General features: G+C 39.9%; 1 protein-coding gene across 1 annotated transcript in view; it reads right to left on the reverse strand.

Annotated features, from left to right (window-relative positions):
- The window catches only part of PRKDC (protein kinase, DNA-activated, catalytic subunit), a 187,385-nt gene that overhangs the window by 119,275 nt on the left and 52,162 nt on the right, over window positions 1-15,948 (reverse strand). The window contains exons 38-47 of the mRNA XM_054984623.1: window positions 15,280-15,384; window positions 13,244-13,411; window positions 12,141-12,268; window positions 10,948-11,155; window positions 10,607-10,785; window positions 10,055-10,223; window positions 9,279-9,344; window positions 6,499-6,571; window positions 4,202-4,350; window positions 549-686 (exon numbers count right to left, since the gene is read on the reverse strand). Coding sequence (XP_054840598.1) covers window positions 549-686; window positions 4,202-4,350; window positions 6,499-6,571; window positions 9,279-9,344; window positions 10,055-10,223; window positions 10,607-10,785; window positions 10,948-11,155; window positions 12,141-12,268; window positions 13,244-13,411; window positions 15,280-15,384 — 1,383 coding nt within the window. The remainder of the gene's footprint in view (window positions 1-548; window positions 687-4,201; window positions 4,351-6,498; window positions 6,572-9,278; window positions 9,345-10,054; window positions 10,224-10,606; window positions 10,786-10,947; window positions 11,156-12,140; window positions 12,269-13,243; window positions 13,412-15,279; window positions 15,385-15,948) is intronic.

The raw sequence follows: 15,948 nt of genomic DNA on the forward strand, positions 1-15,948 counted from the left end.
TGACCATTCCCCCTCCTCTCTTTCAGAAGTCAGGGAGTCAGAGGCTGAGTTAGAATGTAGTGACACTGTATGGCCTTACTGCTCCAAAATGGTAGAGCCAGGCTCCAGGAACAACTCGACTCCTGGAGAGGCTGGATACGCTTGCTGAGAATGAGAAGATTTATTTCTCTTCATCCCCATCATTGTTGCAATTAAATGGGAGACAGAGGAAACGGTGGCTGACTTCTTGTGTTTTTGATTTTTTGTTTTGTTTTCTTGCTCTCTCTCTCTCTCTCTCTCTCTCTCTCTCTCTCTTTTATTTTAAACAAATGAGTTGAGGAAGCTTGACCACTGTAGAGCAGACAAGTTCATCTGCGCAAGTCCTGCCTTCAAAACAAGGAGGAGATATAACCCACTAATGAAGAAGATTCTCTTACCCTTCTCCTGCTTCAGGAAAGGAACAGAAAAATCTCTTGGTGCAGGCCCCTTTGTTGGCAATCCTACTAGAAGACGTCAGAAAGGAACAGATACAGTGTTAACTACATATGAAGCTACAAATGGATACTGACCTTTTCCACTGTGGGTGTGATGTTATTTCTGTGCATATGTTTCACCAGTGTTGTCATAGAGGCCATGCATTCATGCTGGTTGAGCTCATCCATTTCCAATTCCATAACATCACCTGGACCCATAGATTCTGTGGGTTCCTTTTGGAAACCAAACCAAACCCAATTAGTTTCAAAGTTGCCACACTAATTTGTGTAAGCAAAATTGGACTAAATTATGTATCGTCCAAAATGTACATACTTTTCTAAAATAAGAGCCTAGAAAGAGAGAAAATGGTACATCCCCATAAACATATATACACACAACATAATTCCCTAGATCCCTGAGTGCTTAAACACCCAGCGACGATACAGAATACAATATACAATACAAGCTGAATAAACCGCTATAAGAGTTATACTATTGTGCTTGCAGCCTATTGCAAAGGCAAAAAGAGCGACCTTATACAAGGTCTCTGGGTCCACATCTGCTAACAGGGCAACAATGTTTTCATTATCTTGTCTGGAGCCTAGACTGGCCAGGATTGGGCTTAGGAATTTCTTTCTATGGGATGTATAGAGTGGGCAGTGTAGCAGATAGTGACACAAGTCTTCTGGCTTGGAGCCTCCAGACTAGCAGAGGCGCTGAGCAACTGGGATCTTGGCATAATGACCTTCAAGCATGGCTGTTTGCATTGACTGAAAACGAACTGAGGTGAGAGCTACACGTAGTTTGCTGACTGAAATCTTAACTAGGTATTGTGCCCTTGTATGGTCTATTCGGGTTTCGTTTCGGCTGTGCTATTCGGGTTTCATTTCGGGTAAGGTTACCGGAAGCGGACCTGATTCGGCAAGCCTCAGCATTCCCGAAGCGGGGCCAGCATGCGGTAGAATTTCAAAATTGCCCCTATTGAACGGAGAGCTGATGATTTTATGATTTCTGTATGTGCCTTCCAAGAAAGAGTGTCACTAAATGTAATTCCCAGGTATTTAAAAAGGTTTGAGTTTGAGCAATTGGAACTCCATCTATTGACCAATGGAAAGTGAGTCTCAGATTTCCAAAGACCATCACCTCAGTCTTTGAGTAGTTTATTTTTAGGCGATCTTCTTTACAGAAGTCTCCAAGTCTCAACAAAGATCTTCTAAGGCCAGTTCAAGTCATGGACAGTAGGACCATGTCGTCAGCATAAAGAACAACAGATGTTATTGACAGGGCTCATTTGGAGCCGGAACGCACAGGAACGGCGTTCCGGAAGGTCTCAAAAGAGGTCACGTGGGTTTTGGCCCCACCCACGTGACTCCTTTTCCTCCGAGTGCAAGCCGAGCCATGCTGGGCTGCAAAGCAAGGCAAGCTGTTTGCATTCATTCTGTTCTGCTCCTTACTTTCTTTTGTGACGGGGGCGGGGCGGGGCGGGAGAGTGGTGCTGGGCTACAAAGCAAGGCAAGCTGCTTGCATTCATTCTACTCTGCTCCTTACTTTCATTTGTGACGGGGGCGGGGAGAAAATTAGTAAATGCCAAGTGGTGCTGGGCTTCAAAGCAAGGCAAGCTGCTTGCATTCATTCTACTCTGCTCCTTACTTTCATTTGTGACGGGGGCGGGGGGGGGGGGAGAAAATTAGTAAATGCTAAGTGGTGCTGGGCTGCAAAGCAAGGCAAGCTGCTTGCATTCATTCTACTCTGCTCCTTACTTTCATTTGTGACGGGGGCGGGGGGGGTGGGAGAAAATTAGTAAATGCCAAGTGGTGCTGGGCTACAAAGCAAGGCAAGCTGCTTGCATTCATTCTACTCTGCTCCTTACTTTCATTTGTGATGGGGGCGGGGAGGGGGAGAAAATTAGTAAATGCCAAGTGGTGCTGGGCTACAAAGCAAGGCAAGCTGCTTGCATTCATTCTACTCTGCTCCTTACTATCATTTGTGAGGGGGGGGAGAGAGAATTAGTAAATGCCAAGTGGTGCTGGGCTGCAAAGCAAGGCAAGCTGCTTGCATTCATTCCGCTCTGCTCTTTTACTTTCATTGTGTGGGGGGGAAGGGGCCTGGGGGGGTGGATGTTGCCTTCTGACACACTTCTGGTGATGCCAGGGGGTGTGGCATATGCTAATGAGCTATGCTAATGAGATGCTAATGAGTTCCTTCAGTTCTTTTTCTAGGAAATGACCCCTGGTTATTGATATAAAGGTTAAAGAGAAGAGGGGCGAGAATGCAGCCCTGTTTCATGCCTCTGGTTACAGGGATACTATCAGTCACTGAGCCTGAGATGCCCACTCTTATTTTTGATGATGTGCTGGAATGGAGTTCCCTTATTAGATGCAAGAGACGCCTATCAATGTTGGTTCTTTCCAGTTTAGTCCACAGCCTTGTTCTATTGACTGAGTCAAAGGCTGTTGCTAGATCAACAAAGGCTGCGTATAGGTGTTTAGTAGGACCCTTTACGCAAATGGTGGCTAACTGGTGTAATATCTGGCAGTGGTTAATGGTACCTTGGCCTTTCCTAAAGCCGGCTTGTTCTGGGAGGATGACCTGGTTGTCTGCCTCCCTGTCTTCCAGTTTTCTCAATAAAAGTTTACTGTAAATTTTAGAGGCGATATCCAACAAGCTGATGGGTCGAAAGTTGTGGAGATCCAGTCCCTTTGGTTTTTAAGTGTATGGTGGCAAAAATAAGGCTGCCCAGTTTAAACATGATATCAGGCTCTTATTGGGTTCTTTTGGTTGAGACAGCCCCCCCCCCCAACTTAAGGGTAGAACTTTTGATCAAAAGGGTGTAAACTTCCAAATCAAGAGGCCAAATTTCAGTGGGCCTAGAGATAATGATCAGGACCTCTGGTTGTTGGGGGTTTTCCGGGCTGTATTGCCGTGGTCTTGGCATTGTAGTTCCTGACGTTTCGCCAGCAGCTGTGGCTGGCATCTTCAGAGGTGTAGCACCAAAAGACAGAGATCTCTCACTGAGAGATCTCTGTCTTTTGGTGCTACACCTCTGAAGATGCCAGCCACAGCTGCTGGCGAAACGTCAGGAACTACAATGCCAAGACCACGGCAATACAGCCCGGAAAACCCCCAACAACCATCGTTCTCCGGCCGTGAAAGCCTTCGACAATACATCAGGACCTCTGTTTTTTTAATAATAATAATAACTGTGCTTATATACCGCTCTTCTAGACAGATTAGTGTCTCACCGAGAGCAGTGAACAAGTTAGTGTTATTATTATCCCCACAATACAGCTGGGGAGCTGGAGCGGCTTACCCAAGCCACCTACTGAGCTTTCTTATGCAGTGCTTTCTTATGCAGGGGAGGCTGCAGTGAGACTGGTGAAGAGGGCAATTTCATCCCCTTTTGCTTCTCACTGCAGGGACCCAACACACAGCAGTTTATCAACACAGATCCTGTAACCCAGATCCTGTAATTAACTTTGCAGGGGTCAGAATGGGATTGTGGGTGCGGGGGGCGGGGGGCAGCGAAAATATGCAGACTCCTTCTGATTAATTGCTTGAGCCTATCCAATATAATCAAGCTGTCTAGACATTTTTCATTGCCATATGCTCCAATGCTATATCAAGTCCAAAAAATATAAAGGTTGAGAAAGTGATAATTTTTCAAATGTGAACCTCATAAAAACAAAAAAGTAAGATAATCCAGAAATTAATATACATTTATAGTTTCTCCAAAGAACATACAAGTCACCTTTTTCCTTAAGTGAGAAGCAGAAGCAGTAGGTTCTTGAGAATTATATGAAAAACTCTGCACTCCAGTTGAGAAGTCAAACTGGCTCATTTCTTCACTCAGGCTACTGTCTATCATGTATGATGCAGAAGATAAATAGTGTGGCTCAGCTATAAAAGAAAGAGTTTGGTTAAACTAAAAGACTAATCAGGAGACTAAAAAGCTGGTCACCTAATGAAGTGCTATATATACACTAAATACTTTAGGCTCTCCACTCCCTCTCTGAATGACATGAATGTGAATGGGTTAACATATCTTAGAACTTAGTTCCTTTGTCTCCATGTCACTTTAGCTGTATGCAATAGATGACTTACAAACATTCAATGGAACATAAATTAGCTCTGGTTAAATCGTTCTATTAATTTCAAAACTTAAGCACTGGATTATCCTCAGAATGAATTAGTGCATTAACATATAATAAATATAATAATTAAAGTATTTGTTTTTGGTAAAAATGTTATATGTATTAATAGAAGCCCACCAAGTTATGTTTTTACTGCTATTAACTGCAAATTTGTATTTGATAACATCACTTTAAATTGAACAAAACAAACATTTTAACTTCCTATATTTAGAACTTCTTCCCAGAATTTCTATAGTGTTCATTCAGTCTTGTAATGTTTTGCATATAATTAAGGAGTCTTTTATTTCTCTTGCTAATGTGGGGTGTTTAACATTTTTGCTGTGCGTTTAAATGTAGGCCTCTAGGGGAATAATAACAATAACAACATTCATTTTATATCCCACTCTTCAGGACAACTTAACCCCGCTCAGAGTGGTTTACAAAGTATGTCATTATTATCCCCACAACAGCAATCACTCTGTGAGGTGGGTGAGGCTGAGAAAGCTCCAAGAAGCTGTGACTGACCCAAGGTCACCCAGTTGGCTTCAGGGAGGGCTGGATAGGTGAGTGGAGAATAATCTGATTGGACAGTAGCTCTACCCTAGAGGGCAGAGTGAAATGGGAGTTTTTAGTCATTGCTGAGGGAAGAAGTTTTGAGTCACCCTTTGTGTATCTTAGAGAGAGGTTATTCTAGTTAAGTTAGACAACCTGAGTAGAGCCTGAACTGTCTGTGTGCTTCTGAGAAAAAGTATTTGCCAAGTTCAATGAAACTATGTTCCTGAGAGAGTCTTCCTTAGAGAAAGTATTCTGGCTAAATCAGGCAAGCGGTGTAGAAGCCTGAGAGCTAAATTCTGTCCAAGAGGCTAAGTGTGCATGTGCCTGGAATAGTCTGTGTATACCTGAGAGAGTGATTCATTTAGGTCAGACAAGCTGTGTGGAAAAGCCTGAATAAATCTATGCCTGTGTGGATGTGAAAAACTTTATTCTGTCAGTGAAGACCTGGGTGGAAAATTAGTTTGTGTGACTTTCATCTGCAAAAATATCATTGAGAAGATATGATTATATTTGAAACTGCCAAGCTTAAGAACTATTCTGAAACCAATACACTTATCAAAACTCTGCAACCATCTCACCTATTTATTTATTTATTTATTAAATTTGTAATCCGCTCTCCCTGCAAGCAGGCTCAGAGTGGATCACTTATATGTATCAATAAATAAATTCTACTTTTGTTAAAAAAAAATGATCTTTTTTTACATCACAAACACCTTCACATGCTGACCATTCTGTTAAACTACCATGTATAATAAAGCCTTCCTGTATTACAAGTTACAACAAGGAGGTCTTAAGGCAAAAGCCTTTGGTGGCAGTGAAAATCTTTTGAGGGAGTTAGGAACACAGCGATATATAGTCACACAAACAACAGGTAAGGTGTTCTTGAGATAAAAGCTTTGGTGAAATAGAGAATACCTAAGCTCTGTGTGTGAAATTAAAATGTGTGTTGGCTGTGACCAGAGCCCTCCTGAGGTGTAAGTTTAAGATAATGTAAGAAGAAGCTGAATTAAAGGTCCAAAACCAAAGGTTTTTTAAAACAGGGAGGTTCAAAACTAAGCAAATCATTACAATTCCCTTCCTGCAAAGTTCTCCTCAAAACTCATATTTTTTAGTATTTAACCCAAACTGAAATAAAGCACAAGCAATTTTAACTATATTTCCTTCCCTATACTTTGTTGCCTCCCCTATGGCCAAAATTTAGGCAGTAAGATGGAGGGGTCTCTTTGAGGAAGGCTGATATTACTCTGCAAGGCACTACATACACTGATGCCTTTTAACAAATAAATCCTCAGCAATACAGATTTTCTTACAACAACAACAACAACAACAACAACAACAACAACAACAACAACAACAATACCCGAATCTCCACTCATTGCTTCCCTGGCATCTTTCCTGATGGCAATATATTGCTTTTTTCTTTCCAGAGGAACCTAGAATATACCAATAAACAAAGAAAGAAAGAAAAAGATATCTGGCTTGCTTGCAGATTAATAAGTATAAAATTAAAGAATTATTTATGGTACTACTAAAGCTAGATATCCAAAGAATGTATCAAATATAGATGTAATTGAGAAGTTTACTGTAGACATGGTGGGGGAGTCTACTGGCAGAAAGACAGCGCCCACAAAAATAAAATTTCTTCTGCCTTGTCTTAGAGTGGAACTGATAAAATATTCTTGTTGTGGCAGGTCCAAAAGAGAAAGTGGCAAAGGCTATCTCCAGTTATGAGTGGTCCTCATTCACTTTGAATGGAATGACTACTCGTCTGACTTTGTTTTAAACTGACCTCTCTTTCTAACAGCCTCTTCCCTAATCTTACTATTGTTCACAGCATTTAAATGTATCCGCCTAATCGATGCACCCTTTAAGTAGTTAATGAAGTGAGCTCTGACTCACAAAACTTTATGCTGGAATAAATTTTGTTCATCTCTAAGGTGCCACTGTATTCCTGTATTGTTTTGCTGCCAAAGACTAACAGGGCTACCCATTAGGAATTATCACCATGCTATCACCTATTGTTGCATTTACATAACTAGATTACCACATATTACAGCTATTGTGAATGGTCTCTGTGCTCATCTTGTAAAACCATGAATTTTGCATAGATATGTCAGATATTTCATGGTCTTCATCCCTACTGTTCACAATGGCTTGCAACTAATGCAGTGTGAGCAGAATTCTAGTACACAAACAGTATCTCCCCCCTCTCTCTAAAGTCACCTGTTCCCCCTGAAATTGTGCTCCAAGTCATTATGTGTTGCTCTTTATGTGCACATGTCTATCTGCTGACTGATAGTGTAGGGCAGTCATATTCAGTGGCTTGAGAACTACATGTGGCTCTTTTGAGCACTGCTACCCAATGTGGCACCTGCCCCATGTTTCAGGAAAGTGGGCAAGGCCCTTGCATGGTGGAGCTTGTGGTGGGCAGGTGGTTTCCGCCTGGAACAGCTGCTGCTAGAGGAATGCGCAAGTTGCAAGGGATGGAAGTAAACGTGACTCTTTTGTTGATGGTAACTGCAAATGTGGCTCTCTACAAGCAGCACAGTTGAGTACCACTGGTCTACAGTATCACACGACTCCTTTTGTTTTTGTGGCAGCAGATTGTTAACAGTTACTCCACTGTTTGTATTGATTTTCCATTGGAACCTGATAACTACAGAGTATTATTCTCTATGTTACTGATTGCCAGTTTATACTTGCTTATGTTACCAGTGAACGCTCTCATGGTGATTGGTTAGCCTGGTAAAATATTTAGTTGGTCAGGAAAGAATGCAGCTTAGAGTCCAACTTCTTTGAGGGAACAGGATTATGTTAATTTGCAATAAGACCTCTGGGCAGAAATTATATCACTTTTGTCTTATGTTCAGTGGCTAATGAGCTTCTTCCAATTACCTCTACTGAACCACTAAACAATCTCAGAGCCAAGCTACAAGTGACACCTTACACAGGTTGGACACTTGTCAGCTTCCCCCAAGTTTTGATGGGAAATGTAGGCACCCTGGTTTTACAGCTTGGCTCTCCATTACAGCTACAAGACCAGGATGCCTACATTTCCCATCAAAACTTGAGGAAAGCTGACAAGTGTCCAACCTGTGTAAGGCGTCACTTGTAGCTTGGCTCACAGCTAGCCTAGCACAGGTGAGAATGCTCAGTGTTGTACTGTAAACAGAGGTCCATCTCATCCATTAAAGTCACAGTCTCCTTGTTGCTAGAGTGTTTAGGATAGAGAAACACAGCTGTGGTGGTCATGGGAGTAAGTATGGACTTCCTTCCAATGACCCTGATGTTTAAGACAGTTCTGACTATGGGGTGGTGATGAGGATCAAGAGGTGGCATACAGAAGAACTGATGTCAGGGTATCCACTGAAGAATGTGAAGGCATGGATCTGGGACAAAAATTAGACTAAAGAATGGAATTTGTGCAGGCTACATAAAAACTAATTTAACCAGGCCTGCCTCGATTCCTGTCATCAGGGACTTATAGTGCAATCCGTTGCAGAGATTCTCCAGTCTAAATCCACTGAAATTACTGAATTATTGAATAAGATTGCACTGTTAGTCATAGCATTTAACATAATTGGGCAGTCTTGGGCAGGAAGATTGTATCTGAAGAGCAGAGTTAATTCTGTTCTGTCTTTTAAAAACTGAAGGAGAATATTAAATTACTATTATATTATACTTACTAATACACAGTATAAAAATGACTGCGATTTTCAATTATACACAAAACAAGCGTAAACAAGTAACAACATATGGTTGTTGTGGGTTTTCCGGGCTGTATTGCCGTGGTCTTGGCATTGTAGTTCCCGACGTTTCGCCAGCAGCTGTGGCTGGCATCTTCAGAGGTGTAGCACCGAAAGACAGAGATCTCTCAGTGTCACAGTGTGGAAAAGATGTTGGCAGGTCATTTGTGCCAGCCACAGCTGCTAGCGAAACGTCAGGAACTACAATGCCAAGACCACGGCAATACAGCCCGGAAAACCCACAACAACCATCGTTCTCCGGCCGTGAAAGCCTTCAACAATACAAAGTAACAACATACTTTGTAAACTGCACTGAGTGGGCGTTAAATTGTTCTGAAGGGCGGTATATAAATCAAAATGTTGTTGTTGTTGTTATTAACTAACTTCCTCTTACCTCAACTTCAATTGGAAATGAATAACGGTGTTGCAAATTCAACAAGTTTTCAAAAATAAACAGATTCTGCAGAGCAAAAGGACATATGAAAATTTAAAAGCAATCATACTGATTAAAAAGTTAGTACTGTAAAAATACTGATTAGCCATCTGTTCCATTTTAATGATCTAGTTGTGATTATGAAGCAATCAACAAAATCCTTTAAAAATACTATTACCATTTAAATCCCCAGTTTTCATCAAAAAGGCTGGCATTCAGCAGAGACAAACTCACACAGCACTCCAAGAAATCCATCCACCAGTTCCTTGTTGGTGGTGGAGAGTGCCATCACTTCTCCTTAAAAAAAAAGCCACTAGGGACCCTTCATTACACCCCTCTCCCAATTTCCTGGGAACATGCACCAAGCTGGATGAAGCCTCCTATGAGTCTTCTTTGGACTTAAAATTCATGGAGGACAGGTCCATCACCAGCTACATCCATATTCAGATGCAGAAAACCCAGGAAGCAACGTTAAGGAAACGGCCTCTATGCCCCATTGTTGGCCCTCCATAGTAATTGTCTGGCCACTGTATGAGACAAGGTGCTGGACTGGATGGCCCACTGATACGATCTGGTAGGACTCTTATGTTCTTAATGGTTATCTAGTAAGACAGGATTTCTTATTAGGTTAGCAGGCTAGCGGGCAAGCTTTCAAGAGTCACAGGGCCAGTGGATGGTTACAGGGCCAGTAGATGTTGATCTCTATTTGGGGTGAAATTTCATTATTAAACACACACCTTTTCTGTTTTTTCTGTGAAAAGAAATCCTTGGTAGAATTTGCTTTCATTGAACACACAACTAATAACAGCAATGGCACAATTGTAAGCAGCACAATGGTACTGTCTCCTCTTTTCCAGCAGTTGAGTTTCACCTGACATGTTTTCTGTAAAGGCATCATAGCATGACCTTAAAAAAAAAACAGATGAGAAAAGCAGATAGCCAGAAGCTGTATGCAGATCAGCATATTTGTCATTTGTAACACCCCTTTCAAATGTCAACTTTTTACCAGCTCCTAAGCTTGAATAACAGTGAAAACAATAAAGCTCTAGTATTATCAGTGGTCTCACTAACTGAAATATCAATTACAAAAGAGATGGAACCTCAACAGTAACTACATTGATTCCCAGTTTGTTTCCCATATCCATGCCACAGAGATCAGTCTTCATTTAGAAGTTCATAAACTACATGGTGAACCCTAATTGATCATTTAAAAGTATTATTTTACTGACCTTGGAAATCAACCTATCCAAAGACATAAAAGGTTAAAAAGACAAACAAGAAATCCTTACTTTATTAGTGTCTTCGTAAGTTCATTTCCTTCTACACACGTGGAGCCCTGAAAAGCTTGGTTAATTCTAGAATCTTTGGAATACACATCTTCTTTTGAAAGACGTGAATACATCACTTCCAAAATCTTGTAGTAGCTAATTTTCTTGGTGAGTTGTGTATCAAACACAGTTTCATTTGACTAGAAAATAAAAAATTCAGAGTTCTCAAGTGACTGGCAAGAACGCTCAAGTTGCTACATATTTCTATACTTCAACATCACCCTCCTTCAAAATAAAATATAAACCAAATCACCAAGTTGTTAAAACAATATTAGTTTTAAAATATGTGGTTCTCCTTTTACCTTTGTAAATCTTGATCTGAAAGAGTCCATGGCCTCCACAATAATCTTACTTAAAAAATCATTCAGTGCATCTAGGCTGCAATGTAGCAATAAAGTGAGAAGCGAGCGATCTACATAGGATTGACAGGTTGCACTTGAGAGAAGGGTTTCACTTTGAAACATTCTGTGTACAGTGTCGAGCAACAGTACTTGTTTATAACAGCTACTCCTAAACACAAAAAGAGAATCTTCTAGTAAGCGTGATCACCAACCATATCCTAGTTAGAACTCCACTTGCATTTCCAAATCTCTTCCCCAGATATGGTACAATGTCTGACACAACGAACTATGCAAAATCTGGATCTACAGGATTCTTTCAAGGGGAAAAAAGCAAACTATCTGACTCTACATGCCCTGTAAGGATAATATTTTTGTATATTAACAGAAGTCTACAGGACAATCCATTTGCTAAAAGACTGAGACACCTTAAAAAACAACTACTGAGGATCAAAGCTCTACTTGCTTTCTGCAAAATGTTGCAAAACTGAATTATTCAAGAGGAGTTTTTACTCAGATAGGAAGGCTGTTCGGTAACAAAGTAGTCTCAGAGGGATAGGAACCACAGACTTTACTACTGTATGCTACTGTGTGCTATCTATTGCTTTGGGTAAGATCCTACTGGACAGTTGTATGTTGCTTAATATATCAGTCTTAAAACTGCCTATGCTGTTTCAGCATTTCTTCAACTCTGTATTGAATTTCTGCTGGCTTTAAATCTTTGCAAATTTATATTTATAGACCCTATTACACTGTTTATTGAAATGTCCTTGCAATTGACTGTACTAACTTACACTGTAATCCAACTGGAGTCTTCGTGAGAAAGGTGGACTATAAATAACGTAAATAAATGAATATATATGAAGAATCAAAGGAATCGAGAATGGAATCATTTCCCCAAATAACAAGTTACATCTTCATAATGACTGAGGAAGAGTTAACCTGCTTTCTTGTTTATGAGAACCATTTGATAGTAAAGGAAAAACAGGAAAATGTAACATATACTTCATGTTCTCAAGGCTCTCTGGTTCAAGAACTTAACTTCTTGTTCCTTTAAAAGTTATCCAATTCCTAACATTTACATTGTGTGATTAGTTTAACAGAAAACTACATAAACTACAGAGAAATTCTGTTTCATGACTACTGATAAGGATTACCTTCGGGCAATTCTCTTGAAGCTGATTTCAAATTGTTCCTCCATTATGTGTCGATGGTCCCTGCAAAGGATTTCTGTCATCAACTGCAATAACATAGGACTCTGGGATAGTTCCAGTGCATCTAGAAACTATTTTTAAAAAGATTGTAGGGTTACAGAATACAGTAATTCTTGGTAATATATGGTACAAGCCATGTATTTTAAATAGGTAATACCTCACAAAAAGGAACACTTAGAAAACTGTAAAAGTCACATATGAAGTCCATGTGATTAATGTAGGATAACCAAAAGCCACACACATACACATCCCTACTTGGTGAATAATGTGACATGGAAAAAGACATTATTTTATTGTAAGGAATTGACAACATACAGATCGTTCATTTGTGCAAGTAATTAATGTTATATTTGTTAGTTCTTTTAAAAAAACCTCCCATTATGCTCAGGGCCAGGCCCAAGGATGTTTACCCTTTACTAGGCCATTGCCATGACATGGTTTTTTGTATCAATGCAATCCTAAGAAAACAATTCTGGGAGTAAGCCCCACTGAATAGACTAGGGCTTCCCAATCTTTTTGAGCCTGTGGGAATTCTGACAAAGGGAGGTGGGTGCAAGCACAAAATGGCTGCCACAAGAGGCAAAGTCATATATAAAATGACTATCACAGAAGGCAGAGCCAACTATACAGAGAAAACTCAAATGCAGAGGAGAAAAGAAGTAATTTTTAAAAAAACTGGGAAAGGGGTGAAAGAATAAAGCAAACATTGTGGTGGCAATGGAGAGAATAAAACAAGCATTGTGGTTATTTTAATTCGCATAGCTTGGTGACTACCAACGAAGATGTTGGTGGGTACCAAGGTGCCTACAGGCACCCTGTTGGGGACCCCTGGAATAGACCTAAGTAGGATTCGGAGTAGGCCTGCTTAGGATGGCTCTCTATTCTATTTAAGAAGAAAAGCAGACCTTTTCTTTGATAATTTATGAGACTGTGTGTATGGAATGGGGATTCAGGGCATGTTACAAGTTTCTACAGGGCCCAGTCAAAGGAAGATTTTAAAATAAATAATTAAAACATGAGTTAATTGCACATTTATTTTCACTTACTTTTTTAGTGCAGTCCACATAGTTATTGTACCTTAAGGTTCCTTTAGAAAACTCATTAGATCTCAAAGGGAAATTAAATGCTACAAATTGGTCAAGTGCATTCTTAAGGTCCACAAGTCTTTCTCCAACAAGATTAGTGAAGAACGGAAGAATAATGATAGCTTGACTCTGAAATCAACATGTAATTTAGAATGAGATCACATTATATGTTCACTGACCACAAAGGTCATAATTCTTTCAAGGAATTTGAAGAGGAAAAAAATCGGTCAGGAATAATTATAGTGATTTCTAACTGCTAAGCTTTACTATTGGCTGTGAAAATAACCTCAAACTCTGATTTCAAATCCTGGCTAATTGCAAACCCTTGAGAGTGTCACCGCTAATGTAAACTGAAAAAAACTTTTTGGGGGAAATTTGCATGGAAAAGAGATATTGGAGGAAGAACACAATGCCCTGGTCTGCTCCCTCCCTCTCTCCAGGAATTAGAAAGGTAATGTCTGCACAAGCCACAGAGAATATAGGTTAATTAAATTGTTCAGGAGATTTCTTTCTGTCCTACAGCTCTACAACTAACAAGTTCCAAGTTGATGAAGCAAGAAGTTAGTGTTAACCTGGGATGGAGGAGAGGCATAGAGCAAATACGGTTGCAAGTTACTACCTGTTTACCATCCAGTGGAAATATCTCATATTAACTTAAGAAGCAGCCTTGCTGCCTATTCTGACAGGCAGTGGCTCTTCAGGTCTCAAATATAGGTCTTCTGCATCATCTGCTATCTGACCCTTTAATTGGAAATACTGAGGATTGAACCTGGGACCTTCTGTGCTCCACTACTGAACTATGACCTCTAAAATTAACAGGAGTGAAATCAAAATAGAATCAAGAGGAATATGGTTTGTAGGATCACTTTATGTCTAACAACAATGCTGCAGCACAGCATTGCTGAGAGCCAGTTTGGTGTAGCGGTTAAGAATGCAGGACTCTAATCTGGAGAACCGGGTTTGATTCCCCACTCCTCCACTTGAAACAGCTTCTAGGAGCTCTCTCTAGACCCACTCACCACAGCTCTTTGGAGCTCTCTCAGCCCCACCCACCTCACAGGGTGTTTGTTGTTGTGGGGATAATAATTACATACTTTGTAAACCGCTCTGAATGGGTGTTAAGTTGTCTTGAAGTGCGGTATATAAATTGAATGTTATTATTAGATCCACTGAGTAATGAATAATCCTAAGTAAAAATGCATTAACTGCTATCAGAACATATTGCTATACCACATTCAGTAGTCACGATTAACATTGTAATGGCAGGGCTGTATCTTTACTGACATGGGAAAGAATCAGCTACACCATGTTCATTCACAGTAGACAGAAATAAGCTGAAAATGCTTTATGTGAACAGCTATCAGATATGTTTAGTGCCTTAAAGGTCTGGTTGGATTGTGGTATAATGTTGACAGATAAAAGGTTTCAAGATTGTCAATCCTATACTACATATCCAGATATTTTAAAAAGAAGGACTTTCTCCACTGAAATCAACCTGAAGATGGACTAAGATTGCAGTTCTAAATACACTTATCAAAAGCAAGCCCCACTAAACTTGGGACTTGCTTCCAAAATAATATTAAGGATCATACTGTAAAGTACTGTTAATGGTATTTTAACCTACTAGTTATAAAAATCCTTATTTATAAAAATCACAGTTTTGTACCTTGTTAATTAAACAAGAATATACTTTTCACCACACAATGTTTGATAATAGGAAAGTTATTCAGTAATTTTGTTTTCCAATGTATATATATGAATGAATGAAAGTCTTTAAATAACTGCACATGTCCACTGAAATCAATAGCCTTCAAAGGGTGTAAAACTGCTTAGGATTACACTGCTCGTATGTTATTGGTTGGTTCCCCTTGCTTCGAAAATGGTAAAAGACAAAAAAATGAGCTTTAATGTTATTGTAAGAACAACACTGTAAACACCAATTATTCCAGCATTACTACTAAAATCTCACACAGAAAAAAGAGAGAAACAGAACTTACCTTAAGATTTAAACTTAAATTCTGATCAGTAAGTAGACTTGTGTATGTATTAAAAACATCAGAAAATGCCTCATGCCGTGTATTAAATGACACAGAAGAGTCAATCTAGAGAAAAATGAAGAAACCAAGATTGAACATTTGCCAATATATTTTAAAGGTTTTTGTGGGGAGGGGAATTCATATGACAAAATAGCAGACATCATTGCTCCTTGTTGACCACTCCAGCCCTTGGGACGGATGCCAGCCCCATGGTTTACCACGGAGCTGGATGACTTAAAGAGGGCTGGAAGATGTCTAGAAAGACACTGGCGAAAAACTCACGCAGAAGCAGATAAAGCATGCTACAGAACCCACTGGAGGACCTATGAAGTGGAAATTAAAGCGGCAAAGAAATGTTATTTCTAAGCAACCATTGCGTTGGATAGTTCACAAGCATCCCAATTGTTTAAGATATCCAGACACCTAAATCTGAACCTTTACAGTCCCAAGAACACACAAGTAGCTGTGAGGCCTTTGCTAAGTTTTTCGCTGATAAAATAGCACAAATACAGTCAGAACTAGATGCTAGCTATAATGCAAATGAGATAGAAGAAATGCTTAATACACTATCTAGCTTATATTACAATTACAATGACAGATCTTAACAGGATCTTGATGTTTATGAAAGCC

Source organism: Eublepharis macularius, chromosome 7, assembly GCF_028583425.1.
Source record: "Eublepharis macularius isolate TG4126 chromosome 7, MPM_Emac_v1.0, whole genome shotgun sequence".
Lineage (NCBI taxonomy): Eukaryota > Metazoa > Chordata > Lepidosauria > Squamata > Eublepharidae > Eublepharis > Eublepharis macularius.